The following is a 21,948-nucleotide window of genomic DNA, read 5'->3' on the forward strand; positions in this document are numbered from 1 at the left end:
GTCTCGTCGTCTGATGTCACCTTACGTCACGGCCAACCTGGGTCGCACGCGCATACGGATGGCTCTGTTTGGAACAGCCACCTGCCAAAACTAAATGCCTACACATATACGCTGAATCTCATGTTACATAGTCGTAACCATCCCGTGAATTTCTTTTAGAAAATTTGGGTTTGGAAAAGTTTGCTCACAATCCCATGGCCAGGTTGTGATGACGCCACAAAGCCACGTGAAAGGCTCAGTTTTCGACCATGGTGGGCTGCCCGACGCCGAGCAGAATCTTGTGTCCCATGTTGGTCATAAGGTGACCCCCTGGGCTACCCTACACCGACTAATTTGTCGCTCACAACGCCTACGACAAATTTTCTGCAGAAGGGAAGCCTCTACGCTATCGTGTTAAAAGTTCGGATGTTTTTACTGTCTGTGTGAGTGTGCGTATGTGTGCGTGTACATGTGCGTGCGTGTGTGGAAATGCCGTTAACTCTTTCACAGCCCTGAGTGTTTCATACTGCACAGGTTTATTTTTTATGTGCTACTATTACCGGCCACTGTGAGAGATTCCAGCGATGCGTGTGCAGTTTTCCTGCGTCACACAAACAGAAAAAAAAAGTCCAGGAAAAAAGTTCCACAGGTCAAATTCAAACACAGCGATTTCGCGTGCGAAGGGAGCATGGAACCCCGTAGCCACAACGAGTGCCGTGTTACTCGATGGATAGAGGGGAACATAGTCTGTGCGGCAATCAGCAGCAGTGAAAAACAAACATTAAACAAATGTTTTAAGAAATAAAAGCAACAAAAGAAGAAGATTAATGATTCGGTGTGATTAAGATGATGGTAGCAGCGGTCAATTGCTTGTTAGGGCATTCAAGCCTTGCTCCAGCATGACCTCTCTTTTTTTTCTCACGATTATGCTTCTTTACAAGTCGGGGAGCTAAAATATATTATGACCTCGGGCGGTGCGCAGAAATTAAACAAAAATGCCAGCGTGTCCTCAAATATGGACGACAGGGATTCAACACTCATGACTTCCGGGCCAATCTAGAAGTTGTTATAAATCTCCCTCGGTGCACAAATATTCTTGAGCTTGAAAATGGCCTGAGCTGAAGTGAAGCTGAAAGCGGCTTTTAGAGCCCGCGGAAAGCCTTGAAACAGCATTTTTTTTCTTCCACAAAGCTCAGATCTATATTTTGTTTTCTCCTATTGATCTCGGGTTTCGCGGTTAAGCCTTCAAACTTAAGCCGTTGTCTGCTCTTGGCCGCCAATGGCTAGCGGCCAATTTTTGCGGTAATAAACATCCTTGTTCGGTCACTGATTAGGTAAGCATTATCTTTTCCTTGGGTACAGTTGGGAAGATGAAGCTTTGAACTTTCTATGTAGGCAGATACTGCCACTCATTGCTGAAGCGTTCGCTTTAATCACGGTCAGTGCGAGGAACGCCAGTTTTTGTATTTTTCATCTGCTGTTATTGTAGCCCTCAAGTAAAAATGGCGCATACACAGTGTGGGGTAATGGAGAAGACACAGAAACTGGCTTCCAGATGCCCACAAGAATTTTACAATAAAATATTTTGGAGCAGACGACTGATAGATTATTCTTAAATACGAATTGTATGGACAACTGAAAGTTGGAAGGCTAAGGACTCAATGTTGGAAGAGAACTTTACGTGCATGAAATATTAGGATTTGAATACAATGAGTCATGCGCATCAGTAGGATATAAACTATGAATAAAGAAAACCGTGAAGAAGACCAACTTTTTGATTCTAAAAAATGTTTTGTGTGGCGGAATACGCATTCCTGCAGTCGTGTCGGAGCAAAGAAGCTCAGCGAGAGAAAACAACCTCAGTAGACAAACGTGGAGAGATTTGAAAGGATATTTCCAGCAGGCGCCTCCTTATAGAGAAGAAGCGGTACATTACATTAAAAAGTCATCAATAGCTTCGGGTTCAGCACAGAGGGGGCACAAAGGAGAATTGACCAGGCCCGATTTGTGCAGGTACATAGTATGCTAAAATGCTAAAGTATGCTAAAGTATGCTAAAGGGTATGCTAAAATGTAGCCGTGCGAAACGAACCTCAAACTTGCGATATCCCCATTATTTACTGCTCCAGAAGACCAGAAGATACATGTTGTCAGTAGACGACTGCATGTATCCACATGGACTACATGTACAGTCTTTAGCAAAAATATGCAGCCCACGGGACTTGCTTGCAAGCCGTGCAGCGGCGCACTGGAGCACATTTGACAGTCCTAAGCCTGAGGCGGTTATGGGCTTAAGTTCTTCCTGCCTTCGTGATATTAGGCACACCCTTTTATAGAAGGGAGTTCGCTAGAGGACAGTTTGCTGTCTTCTCAATCATTTCTGTTTGTATTCTTAGTCAATAGAGAAGTCAGTAAGCGCTTCTGGAACAAATTCTTGAGCTGACATACGCCTCTGAAACCCGGCGCCGCTTTAATGCGAAGGTTGGTAGGAGTGCAATTGTAGGTAGGAGTTCAGGGCCCCTGAGGGGTACCTTCACCATCGTGACTGCCACTGCTACGCGTGCTAGAAGTAAATTCAGAGATGCAGTCTCATTTTGTCGTTGTGGGAGCAAAAATTTCAACCCAGGACGCTCTGCCCTACTTTGTCTTAGAAAATTTATCGGGTGTTTACTGACCTTTGCTTACTGCAACTTTAGGTGCAGGAGATTCTCTGGCTTCACGCATACTATGAACTTCCTTGAGCCCACAAATTTCAGATCTTGCAGATAAATATTGGAGGGGACACTCAAGCTACGCCTTAAGGGTATGACGCAAATAGATATTAAGTTAGTGTCCATATATGCAGCATTGGTCGCACTCTACTTAACATTCATAGATCACTGGGAGTCTTCATACTCCTCCTGGCGCAGTGGTGCAGCGGTTAGGCGATGCGCCACTGCCCTGCGATGGAAGGTGCTGCCACAGGTGGGACTTGGGTACTCCAGGTTTTTCTTCCCAGCGACCTCTCGAGACCAATCATTAATTGACAGCTTGTCTCACAATCCGTTGGGTCGTTTGTGATGACGTCAAAAGGACACGTGACCTAGCTGGCCCGCCTAGCTCCTATTGGTTGCTTCCCTCTGGATTTTTCGCTCACGGTCAACGACGCCGACGACGTTGAATTTTCTGTGACGCGAGCTCCCTAACGCTATCGCGTTAAAATTCGTGTGATTCGTAGAGAGCTTCGGTGAACGCGCCTGCAGAGAGTGAACCCATTTTTAACACACACGCAGCAGCAGAACACGCTTATCACTCGCGCCTTCGCCAGTTGTGAAGGCCCTGCTCCGTCCTCGTCTAGCCTGGAGTGTGGTCCTTGCTTCAAAGTCTATACTTGTGTCGTTGTGCTGCACAAACACATAAGCAGGAAAGGCTGTATTTGTAATGGAAACCCTCCATTCATAAGACCGAATTTTTGATTCCACGCTGCCGCGAAGGTGTCAGTATTCGGCGTATCGGGTGCAGAGTATCCATGAACATGTCCAACATTCTGGGACAACAATTTTGAATATTGGAAAACTGTAAGGTACTGGCATAGAAATGCCGAAGGTAATGAACCTTTTCCGATATGTAGCAAAATCTTTCTTTTATTATGTTTCTATCGCTCGCGTCGAGCAGTGAAGGCTTGCATAAAAAACCAATGGGAACGCTTTTGACGATAGAAAACTCGTTAATAGCAAAAAAAATGCAAGCCTGCTGAAGGGAGATCTGCGGTTATATTGATTGCTATAGTCAAATCTTACAATATATGAAAAAATTTCGCTCATAAAGTTTTTCTCGTTCAAAGAAGCTTTTGTCGAGAATTGTCGGATATGCCTAATCTCACATCAATTGCCCCTCCTTCCCCCTATTTACCTTTGCCTTCATGCAGCACCGAGTTTGACCTGACCAGCGACGAGAACGTTTGGAGTGGCCTGGCTGGGACGCTGCCTTTCTGTCTCGTGCGCGTAGGATTCGACCAGATGCCGGTGCAGAGGTTCATGGCAGCGAAGACGCTACGACAGGCACGATGGCACGTATGACACATCTTTCTTTTTCACGCTTTTTTTCGACATATGAAAATTTTCAGCGAGCTTTGTTCACGCTTACCTTATTTTGCTACAACAGGGTTGCCGTCGCAGGTGCAGCTTGCGTCCTCTCTTTTTTTGCCCTGGTGATACTTGGAGCCGTAGCCATGCTGTATTGGTACAGAGACTGCGATCCACTCCTTGCCGGTGCCATTACCACTTACGACCAGGTAACGGCCCCTTATGAGTCTCATGCATTCGTCTATACATGACAGGTACTTTGCATAGTGGTAAGATACCGGGTGTACTGGAAAGGCGGACGTGCCACCAATAGTGAATCCGCAGCCACCGCGGTGGCTGACTGGTTATGGCGCTCGGCTGCTGACGCCAAAGACGCGGATTCGATCCCGGCCACGGCGGTCGAATTTCGATGGAAGTGAAGCAATAGAGGCCCGTGTGCTGTGCGATGTCAGCGCACGTTAAAGAACCCCAGGTGATCGAAATTATCCGGAGCCCTCCACTACAGCGCCCCTCATTGCCCGAGTCGCTGAGGAACGTTAAACTTCATAAAACCAAGCCAATAGTGAATGCGCGCGACAGAGGGAATCGAGTTTTAGTAAAACACGTTGTTAGGCTAGTTGGTACTTTGCAATAAGGAGAGTAACATTAGCCAAAAGAAGACGCGCACAAAAAACAGGGAAGATGACAGGAATGATGATCTTCCCGCCGCCTTCCCTCTATCCTGTCATCTTCCCAATTTTCTGAGCGCGTCTTATTTTGGCTCTTGTTATTTACCTTATTGGAATCGCATCTGCAGTGCGCAGATCGCCCATTTCATGAATGTACACCGCACCCAAATCGCTTTACGTGCGACGTATCTGCGCATGCCCAGAATCCCAGTCTCGATCGACGGAAACAATAAGCGTTGTTCGGCAGCGCTTGAATAGGATACGCACGTTAAAACGGTGAAAACGGCGTCGCCGGTATCAAGTACTTCGGGATGACAGGGCAGCGACGCCGCAGCTGGCTGTGCGATTTACGCCAGCGGTATGCTTCTCTTGTGGCCCTTGATAGCGACAAGCAGACACAGTCCTTATCGCTTGCGCTTGCGTAAATCGCACAGCCTGCGCCGCAGCCCTATCACCTTTATAGGCAGCAGCACACCGGGCTAAATGATGTTTGTTCCTACGCGGAGCGTTTGAGAGCACTGCAATCGCGGAGCGGAAGCGGACATGTCACGTGGTATTTTTTATTTTATTTCGCAGGCATCAGAAGTGAGCGAAAGAAAGCCAATACGTAATAGATTGAAAGTTAGAAACTGCTGAGTTGGACGTTTTGCGTACCGTTCTACAACTTTTTCATTGGACTTTTTCGCCTATCTTCGTTGCTTGCGAACTTTGTTAATTAATCCCGTTAATTATGCAATTAAGCACAGTACAAAAACACTGTGACTTACTACGTACAATAGCCAGCAGCATGCATTTGGTCCCGTTGTCTTAGAATGTCATGGCATATATTTAAACCTTAGCTTAATTTAGCCGGGGCACCATGTATATAAGCCGCCGCGGTGGCCCAGTGGTTATGGCACTCGGCTGCTGACCATAAAGACACGGGCTCGATTCCGGCCGCGGCGGTCGCATTTCGATGGAGGCGGAATTCTTAGATGCCCGTGTACTATGCGATGTCAGTGCACGTTAAAGAACCCCAGGTGGTCAAAATTTCCGAAGCCCTTCAGTATATTAGAGAGAGACAGTCTATAGACTATGAATTGAGAAAAGGAAATATCTATAGGAAGGCAATATAGTCTATAAGAAATCTACGAACTGTCTATAGGCCAGTGTCATACGGTACCTCCCGGCTTTTCTATTTCGTTGACGTACAAAATGGCAGTCAGCAGTGCTGCCGAGCTTTGTTTTTGTCACGATGCTCCGAGGACGTGCTTGCTACGTGGCCCCGGTAGCACGCAGCGCGAATCTGCCGGACGTGTTTCTCATAGTAGTGACCGAGCCGCAGTGTGTGGCGTCAATGCCGTAAAATTCCCCAATATTTAACCGGAGAGCTATGGTAACAACATCTGAACGCTTCAAGCACTAGTAAAGGAGCAAACAAATGTTTCCGTGCGCTGCCGATTCTTATTAAAGTAGTTCATGACGCCGCCGCAGCGTGGCGTCGATTTTGTGAAAATCACCAATTCGTATCCTTGAAGCAAATGTTCCTTCCCAAGTCCACTGCAGATTTGTGCTTTAAGTAGCTTTAACAAGGCTCTATTCAGTGTATTCCGTACTATTATTATTGTGAACACACATTAAATAGTGCATACGTCAGTCAACTCTTCCGCTGTCGCCTTCTGCTGCTTTTTGCCTTTCTACCAGCTCGTTATTATGTCTCACTCTCGGTGGACACCTGAACCGCGCCTTGAGGGAAGATTTGACGGGACTGGTTAAAGGGAAAAGGGAGACAGAAAGGGGAGGGCAAGTGCATATTACTCGTGGTCTCATGTCTTCCAGTAGGCAATGGCCAATTGCAACGCAAGAAAGAAGCGGCGAATGCCCCTGAAAGGAAGTCCTTCAGCCAGTGACGTCGGCCAGTTGTCCAAACGTCTTTTTTTATCCACTCCATTCGTGATTAATCCCATAGTACTTGCAAGTCCCCACATTGTCACTCTAGAAGATGCAAGAACAAGTCCGACGTCATGACAGTCGGTCGACGGGATTGGCTGGAAATCCTCCTTTTATGGACATTCGCCACTTTGTTCTCGAGTTGGTTCCGGCTTTAGGAGCTATGAGCGCTAAGCTACGTCTCTCGCAAATGAACCTTTCTGACGCTTTCGCGACCAAATCGCACAAGTTGGAAGTTGTCGGCTCGCGCTGCTATCAGTCACTCCATCGTAAAAAGGCCGGGTGTTCGTGTGGAGGTCCGACGCACTTGAGCTCGGAGCATCCATGCTACACCGGGCCTCGCGAGCTCCTTACTCGAAAATGAGGCTTCAATTTCGAGCATTATCTCTTAACGTTATCTTTTCTTTGTTTTTTTTTCTCCCGTGGTTCAGATTGTTCCATATTTTATAAAAGAGCGCCTCTCCGAAGTTACCATGCTCAGGGGTTTATTTCTGGCAGGACTACTTGGCGCTTCAACAAGGTAAGATTCCTACATACACTCACCTGGAGTCCTGGTCACCACCGAATTGCTGTGGTGCCACATTTAAGCGATCCTTCACGTAACAAGTCGAATGCGTGTCCTAACGAAGGTTCTGCCTCCTGCAGACATCACCAAGACCGCAATTTCTCCAGGGTATATGGAGGCCCATGAGTGAAGTAACGGCGATTAGTTAGCTGTTCATTGGGCTGTAAACTGCGCCATAATGTTTAGTAATGTCGAAGATATATACACAAAGCAAAGATGGAACAGTAGAACGCTTTTCTTCGGTACAGTCATTCCTTTGTACTTGTCATAACTGCACAAAAATAACTTGCGCGAAGACACAAGGACGAACACGCAGAGACAGGACTGGCGCCACACGTGCGTGGTTTCTTGTGGCTTTATCCGAAAAATAAATTCTGCTTGTAGTTGGCGCCAGTCTTGTCTCTGTGTGTTCGTCCTCGCACGTGTCTTCTCGCCAGTTCGGATTTGTGCAATTATGTCTCGTTAGAACCAAGTATAGCTGAAACGAAGTACTAGTTCTCCTTGTGTTCGTCTTCTCTGGCGTGGTCTCCTGCACAATGATGCCGAAGACTTAAAGCGTTTTGCTTCGTTTGGAAACACTTGCGATAGTTCTTTACCCTGCTTTCATAATAAGGTCATAGCCATGATGTGACCCCTCCTGGAGTGTCAAATTGCTACCAAGAAACCGGGTAAAGCACTACATTATAAAGTACTGCCTGGCTAACTCGCTCTGCCAATTAGCCACAAGCTCCAGCAAACCATAGCGTCTTCCTGAACACTGCGGCATTATAAGCCAGTTAAGCTTGAAGTTTTTGTGAAGTTGAGCGCGCTGTAAGTCCGCAAGGCCTAAGCGTCTGTGTAGCGCTACATACTAGATGAACAATAATGAGAGTGATCGCGTTTTCATCCGGCTGTGTAGTACGTGCGTTCCGTAGTCGTGCATCGCTCTGAAAGGCAATGCGCATTTGGGGTAGAGGGTGGGGGCTACAAGCAAATGCTATATAATTTGTTCGTAAACGAATTTCGGCCCTGCTTTCTCAGAGTATCTCCGAGAACAAATTTTAGTGTAAGGTCTTGCATTTTCGGTAACTTCGTGACGCCAGAAACAAGGTTCCTGGAAACCGGCGCGTCGAAGAGTAAAGGAAATCCACGGCCGATAACTACTACTCGGAAAGTCTTATAACGGTTGGTGGAGGAAACAACGGCCATAAGTGAGACTGCGATTGCATGCACTGACAAAGAGAATGTTTTTCCTATAAAGATAAAGCTTTCATCTCCTGTAAGATTGTTGCACATCAGGCGATCCATAGACGTTGCCATCAGAAGTAATCTTGCTGCTCAAACAGTTGTCAGTGTTCAGAAGGGATAAAAGGGTGCCTCCGCTGACAGTTCCAGATCTTATTTGCAGTGTAAAAAAAATCGCATAACCATAATATTAGCGTGTCGTGAACCCTTCATTCTTTGGTATCTTTTTTTTCAGCACAGTCTCCTCCGTCGTCAACTCCCACGCTGCCATCTTCTACATCGATGTGGTCACGCCCTTTGTCAAAATGGGCGAGCGCAAGGCGGTCATCATGGTGCGGCTGCTAGGTGCGAAGCTTACTGCACATCACCGAAAAATTTCCTTCAGGGATATCAGGGGCTTAAGCAGATGCGCTGGTAATACAGTGCCACTGCAGCGTCAAAATGATCTACCCTCGTGTCCAAAAACTTTACGAATAGACAGGTGACCTCAATCACGACCGGAGTTCTACTTCGGCACCTCTTTCTTACTTTCTTCTCTCAGTCCCTCCATTATCTCTTTCCTTACGACGCGGTTCAGGTGTCCGCCTAGATGTGAGACTAATACTGCGCCCTTTCCTTCCCCTAAAAACCAATTTCATCAATGGTTAGGGTGGCGGCTGCGTTTTGATGGAGGAAAAACGCTAAGGCGCCCGTGTGCTGTGCATTGTCAGTGCACGTTAAAGATCCCCAGATGGTCGAAATTCTTCCGGTGCCCTCCCCTACGGCACCTATCTCTTCCTTTCTTCTTTCACTCCCTCCTTTATTCCTTCCCTTACGGCGCGGCTCAGGTCTCCAACCATATATGAGACAGCTAGATACTGCGCCATTTCCTTTCCCCCAAAAAATCCAATTATTTTTTTTTATCAGTGGTTAGGGTGCTCTACTACTGATCCGGAATGCCCGGGTTCGAACCCGACCGCGGCGGCTGCGTTTTTATGGAAGTAAAACGCTAAGGCGCCCGTGTGCTGTGCGATGTCAGTGCACGTTAAAGATCCACAGTTAGTCGAAATTATTCCGGAGCCCTCCACTACGGCACCTCTTTATTCCTTTCTTCTTTCACTCACTCCTTTATCCCTTCCCTTACGGAGCCGTTCAGGTGTCCAACGATATATGAGGTCGATACCATTTCCTTTCCCCCCAAAAAACAATTATTATTAATATTATTATTATTATTATTATTATCAAATTGTCAGTGCACGTTAAAGACCCCAGTTGGTCGAAATTATTCCGGGGCCCTCCACTACGGCACCTCTTTCTTCCTTTCTTCTTTCACTCCCTCCTTTATCCTTTCTCTTACGGCGCGGTTCAACCCGCCGCGGTGGCTCAGTGGTTAGGGCGCTCGACTACTGAGTCGGAGTTCCCGGGTTAGAACCCGACCGTGGCGGCTGCGTTTTTATGGAGGAAAAACGCTAAGGCGCCCGTGTGCTGTGCGATGTCAGAGCACGTTAAAGATCCCCAGGTGGTCGAAATTGTTCCGCAGCCCTCCACTACGGCACCTATTTCTTCCTTTCTTCTTTCACTCCCTTCCTTATCCCTTCCCATACGGCGCGGTTCAGGTGTCCAACGATATATGAGACAGATACTGCGCCATTTCCTTTCCCCAAAAGCCAATTATTATTATTATTACGGCGCGGTTCACGTTTCCAGCGATATATGAGACAGATACTGCGCCATTTCCTTTCCCCCAAAACCAATGTTATTGTTATCGAAATTATTCCGGAGCCCTTCATTACTGCACCTCTTTCTTCCTTTCTTCTTTCACTCCCTCCTTTATCGCTTCCCTTACGGCGCAGTTAAGGTGTCCAACGATATATGAGACAGATACTGCCTGCTTTCCTTTCCCCAAAAAACCAATTATTATTATTATTATTATTAATATTATTATTTGTCAGTTCACGTTAAAGATCCCCAGGTGTTCGAAATTATTCTGAAGTCCTCCACTACGGCACCTCTCTCTTCATTCACTCCCTCCTTTATCGCTCCCCTTACAGCGCGGTTCCGGTGTCTAACGATATAACTGTGCCATTTCGTTTCCGCAAAAACCAATTATTATTATTATTATTTCCTGGTCAAAGGACCCCGTTGCAGCCAATGGCGTCAGTCGATTCTCGTGACCCTGCTAGCGTGACAATTCAATGAGCGGCGGGACAATGCAGGGACGGGACTGTCCCGGAACATGAAGGGAAGGAACTGTCCCCCTCCATCTGCTACTCCTTGTTTACAGGGCGTTTTACAGAGCGGCATGCTTGCGCCGCGACTTCGGAAGTATATGTGAAGGGACGCGTACAAAGATAAAAAGAAGCTAAGCGTCGAAATGATAATTGGTTTATAGGGAAAGTAAATGGCGCAGTATCTGTCTCATATATCGTTGGACACCTGAACCGCGTCGTAAGGGAAGGGATATAGAATGAAGTGAAAGAAGAAAGGAAGAGAGAGGTGCTGTAGTGGAGGGCTCCGGAATAATTTCGACCACCTGGGGATCTTTAACGTGCACTGACATCGCAAAGCACCGCAATGACGAATCTGTTTTCGGGCTCAACACCGCAATAAAGCACAAGACTCCGTGAGCGCGGAACGAAAGCAGAGAATGTAGTAAGACATAGAAAAACTCATAGGGACACCTATTTACCTTATTTGTTAGCAATGCGATAACATTAGAAGCTGCTAACGCATTTAATGGGAATTATCCCGTCAGGTGACATCACTTCTCTTCAGCGAATGGGTGACATTTATGAACAACGGCACATTTTTTCCCCCGATCAGGCGTTTAATGCTGTCGCATTACTACTACAATGCCGAAATAACAACGAAGCAGAGAAGGAATCTGCTTGCCTGCCGCGAGCACAGATACCACAGGAGGGAGGTGGGGGGGGGGTCATGTAGCAGCAGAGGTGCAATTCCTTTGCAGAGTTCCTTTTTGCTGATGACTGCGTCATATACCGCGAAATTAACAGTGACTCTGATATAGCTCTTCTGCAATCGGATATTGATCATGCTCTTGAATGGACTAACAAATGGAACATGGAACTAAACATAAAAAAGTGCAAGTACATGCGGGTTTCTCGTCGTAACACCACATTGCCTTCATATCGTCCTAATATTTGCAGCCTTGAGTCTGTGCCTTTTTACAAATATTTAGGTGTCTTCATTTCCCATAATCTTTCTTGGAATGTACACATAGACTATGTAAGCAATAACGCTAACCGCATGCTGGGCTACATACGCCGGAACTTTAATCTTTCTTCTAGCTCCTTAAAACTGCTTCTCTACAAGTCGTTGGTTCGTAGTAAACTAGAATATGCTGCATCTATCAGGGACCCCTATCAAGAGACACAAATATACCAACTCGAATCTATACAGAACCGTGCGGCCCGTTTCATTCTCTCGAATTATCACCGTAACTCTAGTGTCAGTGCCATGAAATCAAGCTTATCACTCCCACTACATTCGCAACGTAGAAATATATCCCGCCTTTGTCTATTCCATAAGATTTACTACGATAACCCCATCCTTAAGAGAAAATTTATAACGCCACCTTGCTACGTTTCAGCTCGGATCGATCATCGTCATAAAGTTGGTATTCTTTCATGCCAAACAAACCACTTTTACAACTCATTCATCCCCAGCACATCGGCACAATGGAATCACTTTCCCCGATCGGTCGTTGAAATAAGTGACCATTCTGTTTTTAAATCGGCTTTACCTAACTTGATGGTAACATAGTACATGTAATTCTTGCGCCCTGCCGTTTATTCTTTTCAGCTTATGTGGTAGTTAAAACAGACCTCGTCTGCGTGGTATGCTTGTTTGCGTGGTATGCTTACTTTTATGCTTACTTTTATTCTTTGCTCATAATTTCGTGTTAAATGACTGTTAATTCGTTTGATTGTATTTGCTGTAACCTACTGATTTGTGGGAGCCATATTCTTGTTCACATTTTTGTGTTACTTGTGACTGCTGTTCCTTTGTTATTTTGTCTATTGTACACCACTCCCCTCTGTAATGCCCTCGGGCCCTGAGGGTACTGAAATAAATAAATAAATAAATTAGAGTGTCCCTTACTCTGTCCGTCGTCCGGTACTTTGCGCTTCCTAGTTTACTACATGCATCACCAACTAACCCGGCAGCTTGCTCTCCTGAAGTATTTGAAACATTTGCTTCTTTTATTCAACCCGTACAGTGCCGCCTCCACACCTAGTGACCTACTCAATGTCTCCGACGCCATGCTCGTAGCACTGTAAGCTATCACCAAAGTGAGCTGCAGTATTATCCCATAATCCTTTTTTGTCTTGCGTTTTGAACCATTGGCATTTTAGATACTGTCTGAAAGGAAACGTTCAGGGAACAATGCGACCTTAGGAACGACATTTCTACCCATTACTTTTGTTAATTTTAATAGTTTAAAAGCCGTAGTTATTTATATTTTTGCCACCCCTCCCAATGCATGGCAGCATTGTGATTTTCGTACAATGTTTTACCTGCACCGCACGTTGTGCAAACAATATAATACAAGGAAGAAATTTTTTCAGCCCTCGCAAGTGGCATCATAATGACGTTCTTTGCCACTGCTGTGCCTTACATGGGTGCTGCAGCCAAGGTACGTAGATTTCTTGCTTCTCGGCAGTTCTTTTTACAGCCGCTGTTTACCCGTGGCTGCTTTTTTTTTTCATTCCGAACTCAGTTCCTTTTTGTCGGCAGCTCTTCCTTTCCTTGTACTCAACCGCTGGGGGTCCGTTCGCGGGCCTCGTCTTGCTCGCCATATCCTCGCCATGGGTCAACGCAAAGGTATGCTTCACCGCAACGTATACTCACACCCGACATCATACTTCGCATGAAGCTCTACCAAAGCTGGCGCACAGCTTCCTGCCGGCTGCCTTAAATCACTTTGTCGCCTCTCAACAACACTCAGAACCCTGCATACATGATCGAGTTAAAAAAAATAGAACGCATTCTAATATTGACAAACTGCGCATATGCAAGTAGGACATCTTAGTGCCTTACACTGCCATATTTCACCGCGACAAACGTTCCGGTTTAATCCGCGTCGCAGACCATTCCAAGAATTGCGATAGTAAAGCCGATCTAATTCATATGATATGGAACTGCCCGTAGTCCCTATCCCGCGAGTCGCTTCATTACCGACTCTGATCATTGGGCGGCTCTAATGCTCAGCCCCGACCCGGGGACACAGATCAAACTCCTCCAGCTGGCTGAAGACGCTGCCGCTGCTACCCAACGGATAGCGGCCGTCGTTTAAGTAGGGGGCGGCTTCGGGTCTGTCCTCTGTGTACGCTGGCAATAAAGTTTCACCACCACCACCACAGCGCCACTGCCTTATTCTCCTGAGTTTACGGCACGTCTTTCTTCCTTTCTTTACCCCTTCCTTTACGGCGTGGTTCGGGTGTCCACCTAGATATGTGAGACAGACACTGCGTCATTTCCTTTCCTAAAAAAACATTTTTCAAAAATCTTGTCCTTCCGCGGCGGCTGCGTTTTTATGGAGGAAAACCGCTAAAGCGCCCGTGTGCCGTGTGATGTCAGTGCACGTTAAAGATCCCCAGGTGGTCGAAATTATTCCGGAGCCCTCCACTACGGCACCTCTTCTTCCTTTCTTCTTTCACTCCCTCCTTTATCGCTTCCCTTACGGCGCGGTTCAGGTGTCCAACGATATATGAGACATATACTGCGCCATTTCCTTTCCCCAAAAACCAATTATTATCAATTTTGCCCCACCTTAACTGACATCAGCAACTTGCGCCATCTCTTGGCTGCCAGCGACGAATACTGCGTAACTAAATAGGGATATTTTAAACTAGTAACATTGAGAAAATTAGAGAGTCCTGAAAGATCCGAAACGGACATGGTGATAATCATAGGTCAGTCTTCCTCATCGCTAAAAAAATTGACCTCAAAATGCTTGCTGCGCTCTCACCACCTATTTTTGACGACCATAGAAAATCAATGGATTGTACCCAACATTCCAAATTCCCGCGATGATTTTGAGCGTTGAGCGGTATTCGACACAAGGCAGCGGTCGCGCAAACTGGAAGCGTTTGTCCAGATTTCATGTGCTGGGGCTAACGAAAGGGTTGGTAATTAAATGTAGGATATCTCATCAAGCCATTGAAATAACTTTCGACCCCTGACGATATGCGTATAATGCACGACAGGGCATGGTCTAAAAATTTCGCCCATCTACAGCTGTGAGTACGTCCTCAAGGATGTTTTTCCGCGCCACTCTGAAGGAAGTACAAGAAAACGGATGTGGTATACTGCAAGAGGCGATCGCAGTACAGGGTACACACCGCACGGTCGCAACACGCGCCCGATGGCCACTGGCCACCACATCTACTAGCCGCCTTAAAAATGCGCGAAATCCGCTGCGTCTTCTCACCAGGCTGCACTATCAGTATACATTAAACTCCAGGACTCCAAGCTGGGCCCATCGACATTCTGTGTTTCATGTCCAGACGAGTTCTTCAAAGTTCCGTGCTTGCAGTGAGATTCGTTGAGTACCGCAGCGGTGGCCAAGTGGTCTGAGGATCCGCGCCTTACATTTTTGTAAGGCCACCCTATGCCACCGTGCACCCACCAGTTTTTTAATCCTTCGTGGTGCTCGACTTCTCAGGAATGAAATGATTGGTAAAAGCGCTTTTGGCCAACCACAACACCTAAGATCAACGATACTAGGAGTTTTCTTAGGATCCGTCGATCGTTGATCCTCGCAGGACCTAAATCCGCCTTGCATAAGCGTTGAAATGCGGGCCCGTTGGCTCATAATAACTTGAAAAAAAAAGTCACAAAAGACAAGGGACGAGAGAAGGAGTGTTCACGCCACATCGACTGGACTATCAACTGAGATTAATTAGACAAGGCATAGTCCCAGCAAGAATAGCAGAGCATGCGCAAGAGCCGCATCACAACTCACAGCTCATAGGGTACACAAAATATCACATCTACCGTGAACGGCCTAAAAGAGCGAATTCCTTCTCAACTTGCCTCGCCATAGCAATGAATGTGGGTGTTATCCACTGTTCAGCAATATAATAATTCTTGGTAGAGGCAAGGGAAAGCAAAAGCGAGAAATCATGGAAGCGTACCATATCACTTTGTCAGGTCAGGATTGCATTAGCACAGCCTCGGTGCACTTACTCGAGAAGGAATTCGCTTTTTTAGGCCGGTCACGGTAGATGTGTATCTTGTGTGTCCTATGCGCTGTGAGTTGTGATGCGGCTGTTGCGCGTGCTCTGCTCGCCTTGCATGGGGCAGCCGGATTGTAGACGTTTTTATTACCACACAGCACAAACGCCTGTACCCACTGTTCAGCCGCACTATGTTGTTTGGAGTATGCGAACCAGTGATTCTGCTTTCGGAACAGGGCAACATGTTTTAACAGGATGCTTTACATTGCAGGGAACAGCATGCGCATGCCTGCTCGTGTGCGCGTTCCAGCTCTGGCACGCTGTGGGCCGGATGCTGGCCGGTGCGTCGCACTCAGTCGTTATACCAGGGACGCTGGACCGATGTCCACTGGACGGCAATCACACCGATGGAGGCTCCGCTGTCACCGCGCGGGTAGATGGGTCACTGCCCCAAAGGTTGGTGCCGTACCCAAACTTGCAACGCAGATAATAACTGACTACGGCGCTTACTGCACACCTTGCATGCTCCAATCTAGATTGTTTGGTTCTTAGCATACGCAGCACGCGAGAGCTATGTACTCAAACCGTAGGCATTCGGATTTATTCACATGTCAGTGCACCAATTTCCCAGTGACGAAGTTTTGGAACGGTGTTATATAGCGGCACCAAACGCCACCGATGCGCGGTGGTCAAAACGTTATGCCGTCAGGAACTACGTCAGGTTGAGTTGGGAGTGCAAGCGACATTTGGCACCAACTCGAAGGACTGATAAACACTGCCAGACCACTAAATTATCCGGCTCCCAAAAGTAGCGCACATGCGAGAGCTTGTCTAAGCACTGGACCGTCAGCGCCACACTTATGTGCTGGATCCGTAAGTCTCTCTTTCCTTCACGAGTGTTTCACAATGGCTGACTCGTTATAACCTGGACTCACCCATTAGTGAAAGGTCGGGTAACATGTTGCGATGAAAGGGTACGATACGGACCTAGGAATACGGGGGAGCCCAAGGGCCTGAAGAGTGCCGGTCTTGGGAGGGATGTGGGGCTGATCGAGAGCGCAAACCATCTGCTTTGCTGCGTGGAGCATAGGCCAGCAAGTGCACTGAGCCATACGGTGTCTCTTTGCCTCTCCGTCCCGTGTGGACCTGCGCATTATGGGGGTCATCACAGCAGGTAGAACGCCAGGTTGAAGCGCGCGCTCAACAGCGCCCATTCGCTGGAAACCGGAGACCGCCACAAAGCTACAGGCGCGGTATGCGAGATTTTGAAGAAATCGTATGCTTCGCTTGCCAGGGTCGCGGACACATCGCCAGGTTCTGCCAAAACGTGCGCCGTGGGGAGCCACAAAGAGAAGCAGGCGAGACACGCCCTAAGCAAGCCTACAGCGGGGCTCCAGATACCGAGTCAAAAAACTAGTTAGTCCTCCCCAGCCTGAGGAGCGTGGGGAGGGAGCAGTGGATGATGAGGTGGTGGTAGTTTGTGTGGCCGACGAGGCATGCCCTGTTGTGCGTTGCAAGTTAAATGGTTGCTGCATGGAATTGTTGATAGATACGGGGTCAAAGGTGACATTGCTTAAGGAGAGCAGTTTTAACACGCTTCGAAGGAAGGGGGACCGCGAGGTGTTGGAAGCGTCTGGTGGTATGGCAACGAAATTTGTAGGCATAACGGGGGATCCTCTTGGCATAAGTGGACTCTACCGGTTACACTTCTCTCTCGGCGGAATTGCATTGGAGCACCCCTGCTACGTATGCCCGGACACGGTGTCTCTGCCAAACGGAGTGTCAGGTATATTAGGGCAGGATTTTTTGAGAAAAGGGAAGGTAGTAGTCTCATTCTCTGAGGAAGAGGTTAATGCGGGCGGCTCAAAAGTTCCGTTTTTGAACAGGAGAGGGGCTGAGATTCGCATTACCGATATTGACACCCGTCAAACAGTGGGATCATTGGAGAAGGTATATTCGCGGGTTGCCGTCCGGCTGGTCGAGGAGGCGGTCGTCCTTCCTTGGTCGGAGCACATTTTGTACGCGTTTGTGCCTTCAGATGTAGAGAGCGGCGCCGTGGGAGTGCTTGAGCCGGTCGACTCTCTCAGCAATGGCCTGAAGGCAGCCGCGTGCCTCGTGACAGTTAATGACGCCCACAGAGTGCCCCTACGGGTGGTTAACTGTAGCCAGCAGCCACTGAGCCTTCCCAAGAACAAAACATTGGCTTTCTTCACCTCTGCGATAGAGCAACGTGAGCCCACCGATACGGTACTCGCAACTGTAGAGCATGCTAGTCCTTCGGCTGCTCAAAAGGTGTCGTTCGATCTTTCTCACGTAAAATCCAGGGAGAGGGAGGCTCTGGCTGGTTTGCTGAACGACTACTCGGAGGTATTCGCCGCGTCCAACCTGCATTTGGGCTGCTGTGGCGTTATAAAGCACAGGATAGAAACCGGCACTTCATCGCCCGTTTACCAGCGTGCGTACAGGATTCCTTACTCCCAACGTGAGGAGATGGAGCGGCAGGTGCAGGACCTGATTGATCGCGGCATTGTCGAACACTCAAAGTCACCCTGGGGAGCACCAGCACTATTGGTGGAAAAGCCAGATGGCTCGTATCGATTGGTAGTGGACTACCGCAAACTAAATGCCGTAACTCGCATCGATCCATACCCCATCCCCAATATACAGGAGACGCTTTCTCAGCTGGGCTCTGCCAGGTACTTCACGGTAGTGGACATGGCGGCGGGATTCTGGCAGATAGCAATGGATCCGGCAGATGCCGAGAAAACGGCATTCAACACGCCCTCAGGGCACTATGAATGGAAAAGAATGCCGATGGGTCTGGCCAACAGCCCTGCTGTCTGACAGAGAACCGCTGATGTTATCCTGGCAGGTCTTCTGGGGAGGCTGTGCTTCGTGTATATGGATGACATTATCATATACAGTGACAGTTTTGAGAACCATTTGCGCGATATTGAGCAGGTTTTGGTGCGACTAAGAGGAGCGGGTCTCAAGCTGAAGCCCTCTAAGTGCCAATTCCTCAAAAACGAGGTGAAATACATCGGGCACGTTGTTTCAGCTGACGGCGTGCGACCGGACCCTGAGAAACTAAGGTGTGTCTCGGATTTTCCATCCCCGACTAGCGTCCGCCAGGTCCGGCAGTTTCTCGGCCTGATCGGTTACTACCGAAGGCACATAGAGGAGTTCGCCAAGCTCGCTAAGCCGCTCACCGCCTTAACAGCCAAAAATGTCGCCTTTCGCTGGGACGAAAACACGGAGAATGCTTTTGGGGCCCTGAAAAGGAAGCTAATGAGTGCACTGCTGTTGCGCCACCCGGATTTTAATTTGCCCTTCGTTATGGCCACAGATGCGTCAAAGTTCGCAGTGGGTGCCGTGCTATCTCAGGTTATCGAGGGCAAAGAACATCCCGTTGCTTTTGCTAGCCGACAGCTGAGCCCCACAGAGCAAAAGTACGGAGCTACGGAAAGGGAGTGCCTCGCCGTTGTCTGGGCAGTAAAGCACTTCAGATGCTACCTTTACGGCCGCAAATTCAAGCTAGTCACAGACTGACATCCTCTGAAATGGGTGATGAGTGTCAGGGACCCTAGCTCGCGACTCGCTAGATGGAATCTACACCTGCAGGAATACTGCTTTGAAGTTGAGCACAAGTCAGGAAAGACGCATCTGAATGCTGATGCACTCAGCCGCACAGCTGCCGTGGCAGCTATAGATGAGTTTGTCCCCGTAGTCGACCCCGCCGAATTACGCACAGAGCAGTGCAAAGATCCGGACCTGAAGCGAATAATCGAAAGCTTAGAGGACGCACCGTCTCACCCCGAACAGCTAGGTTATTTCATTGGCAAAGACGGCACCCTGTGTCGGCGCACGAGGCCAACCAGGAAAGGGAGACCAGAGAAAACCGCTTGGGAGAGAGTCGTCATACCTCGGTCGTGGACAGAAAGGGTTCTTCGCGCGTTTCACGATGCGCCATGCGCCGGTCATTTTGGCGTAGCGAAGACACGCAGGCGTGTGGAGCGTTTGTACTTTTGGAGTGGCATGCGACAGGATGTTAGAGACTACTGTGCGAAGTGTCATTCCTGTCTCGAAAGAAAAACACCCAAGGGACGAAGACCAGCTCCAATTCAGCCGTTCCCAGAGGTTTCGGCTCCCTTCGAGCGGACAGGTATGGACATAATGGGCCCATTGCCCACGACCACTTCCGGAAACAAGTACATTTTAGTATTTGTCGACCACCTTTCAAAATACGCGGAAGCGGTAGCACTCCCAGATCAGAAGGCAGACACGGTTGCAAGAGCATTTGTCGAACAGATCGTGCTCCGACATGGACCCCCGAGGCAACTCTTGACAGATCGGGGAACGAACTTCGTGTCGCAGCTAATGAGGAGAGTTTGCGAGCTGCTTAAGATCGCTAAGAAGCAGACAACACCGTACCATCCGGCTTGCAACGGCGCGGTGGAGCGACTGAACCAAACCGTGGCCGGGTTCCTGTCGCATTTTGTTTCGCGCGACCAGCGGGACTGGGACTTGTGGCTCCCGTATGCAATGTTTGCCTACAATTCCGCAGCACACGAGAGCACGGGCGAATCGCCATTCTTTCTTCTCTACGGCCGAGACCCGGACCAGCCTAGTGAAGTGCCAGAGGGCCCCCGTCGTGTCCCATACGCTTCACTGGACGACTATAAGGTTGAGCTAGAATCGCGCTTGCAAGTGGCGAGGGACATCTCAAAGGCGTCCTTAAAGAAAGCGGCGAAGCGCAGGAAGGAGGTGCACGATCGCAGTGCTAGAGACGCGCCGTTTGATGTGGGGGACAGCGTGTACATTGAAAACTGCCAAAGGCAGATTGGGCTAGCTCGTAAGTTCCAGACGAAGTGGAGAGGACCGTGCGAGGTTGTCGAGAAGCTTTCTCCGGTAAACTTCAGAGTCCGAGACGTGAACCGGCGTTTGATAAGGATACACGCAAATCGCCTCAAGTCGGCACCGGTTCAGTATTCACGAAATGAGGAAAGGGAAAGCGCGGATTTTGATGGGGACAGAAGTGAAGCGGAGCGCGCAGATAGTTCGCAAGAAGCGCCCTCTCCTGCATTTGTTCGGCAGGCGCCCGAGGTGACGGCCGGAATGCCACCGGATTTACTTCATGCATTGCTAGAAGAAGAAGCGCGCGAGGTTGCCGCGCAGATAACGCCAGGAGAGGCTCCTGCCACGAGCCCTCGCGAGTCCCAAAGCAGACAAAGGGGCACAGACTTACTTAGTATGACACATGAAGGCCGATATCCGCTGCGAAATCGGAAAGCTAAGTCGGACTAATGGCGTAAACAGAGCGGAGTTGTGAACTGGTTAGAATTGTGTAATGCCGCAGCTCATAACATTGCTATATGCGTATGTGTTAAGTTATCGGAGTTAATAGTTAAACCTTTCTGTCATTAAGTAACACCTTCACAGGAGAGCATGCGGAGCGCATGCAGAACCTGCCCTACTTCCTTTCGTTATCTATATTTTTGTCTTTGCCGTGATCGTGCTAGAAGTGGGAGCTCCTTTGTAACTGTGGTAAATTTATTTCGTCCAGTTTGGACTAGAAAGGAGAGGCTTGGGTGCTGAGTTTCATGTTTATCTGTAAAAGAAGATCAGTGCTGCCCCTGGAGACGCCAGTTATGACAGCGGAGGCATTGGTGTTGTGCAGTGGTGTTGAGTGCAGCGAAAAGTGTTTTGTCGGACGCACTGTGCGAGGCGATTCAGAAAGACAAGTGGAGCTGCAGGGACTCAAATTTTCGGAGAACATTCTTCTGGAGGGTGAGCGAGTGTGACATTCCTTGTGTGCTGCGAGGTTCCGCGTTCCACGGCGCGGCGTAGACGGAGACCCAGATGACAGCGGCATCATCAATTACCCAGCCATGCACTTTGAGTGACGACCAGAACGAAGGGACCCGCCGCCGTGACAGCGGCGTCATCAATTACCCAGCCATGCTCTTTGAGTGACGACCAGAACAACCGGACCCGCCGCCGCCGCCGCGGGGAAACAGGCTTTGTCCTCCCCAATTTGCGTGGCCGTTCCAGGTGCGGCCCTCCCGGGCACATTCCAGGACAAGGGAGCTGTCAGCGGGCCAGAGCGCGCCGTACCACAGCCGACGCTATGCACTACCGCGAAGACAACATTCTTTCCCTCCTTCCCCTTTCGACGTGGGCTATCGCCGGGAAGGCACCCACAGCTTCCCGCCGTGCCTCGTGAACAAAAGCGCATTCCCAGAAGAGCCGTGACGGACACCTGTCATGGCGGACAGGCAGTACTCGCCAAGAATGTGGAAAGACAGGCGCTAGTGAATTAGCTCCGAAGAGAGAGCCTGT

The 21,948-nt window shown here is 48.7% G+C and overlaps 1 protein-coding gene across 1 annotated transcript in view; it reads left to right on the forward strand.

The window, feature by feature from the left end:
• The window catches only part of LOC144102647 (sodium-coupled monocarboxylate transporter 1-like), an 88,316-nt gene that overhangs the window by 52,819 nt on the left and 13,549 nt on the right, over positions 1-21,948 (forward strand). Inside the window, exons 7-13 of the mRNA XM_077635863.1 lie at positions 3,886-4,026; positions 4,122-4,251; positions 7,071-7,159; positions 8,664-8,773; positions 12,997-13,064; positions 13,166-13,252; positions 15,881-16,065. Coding sequence (XP_077491989.1) covers positions 3,886-4,026; positions 4,122-4,251; positions 7,071-7,159; positions 8,664-8,773; positions 12,997-13,064; positions 13,166-13,252; positions 15,881-16,065 — 810 coding nt within the window. The remainder of the gene's footprint in view (positions 1-3,885; positions 4,027-4,121; positions 4,252-7,070; positions 7,160-8,663; positions 8,774-12,996; positions 13,065-13,165; positions 13,253-15,880; positions 16,066-21,948) is intronic.

The sequence above is a fragment of the Amblyomma americanum genome, chromosome 8 (assembly GCF_052857255.1).
Source record: "Amblyomma americanum isolate KBUSLIRL-KWMA chromosome 8, ASM5285725v1, whole genome shotgun sequence".
Taxonomy (NCBI): domain Eukaryota; kingdom Metazoa; phylum Arthropoda; class Arachnida; order Ixodida; family Ixodidae; genus Amblyomma; species Amblyomma americanum.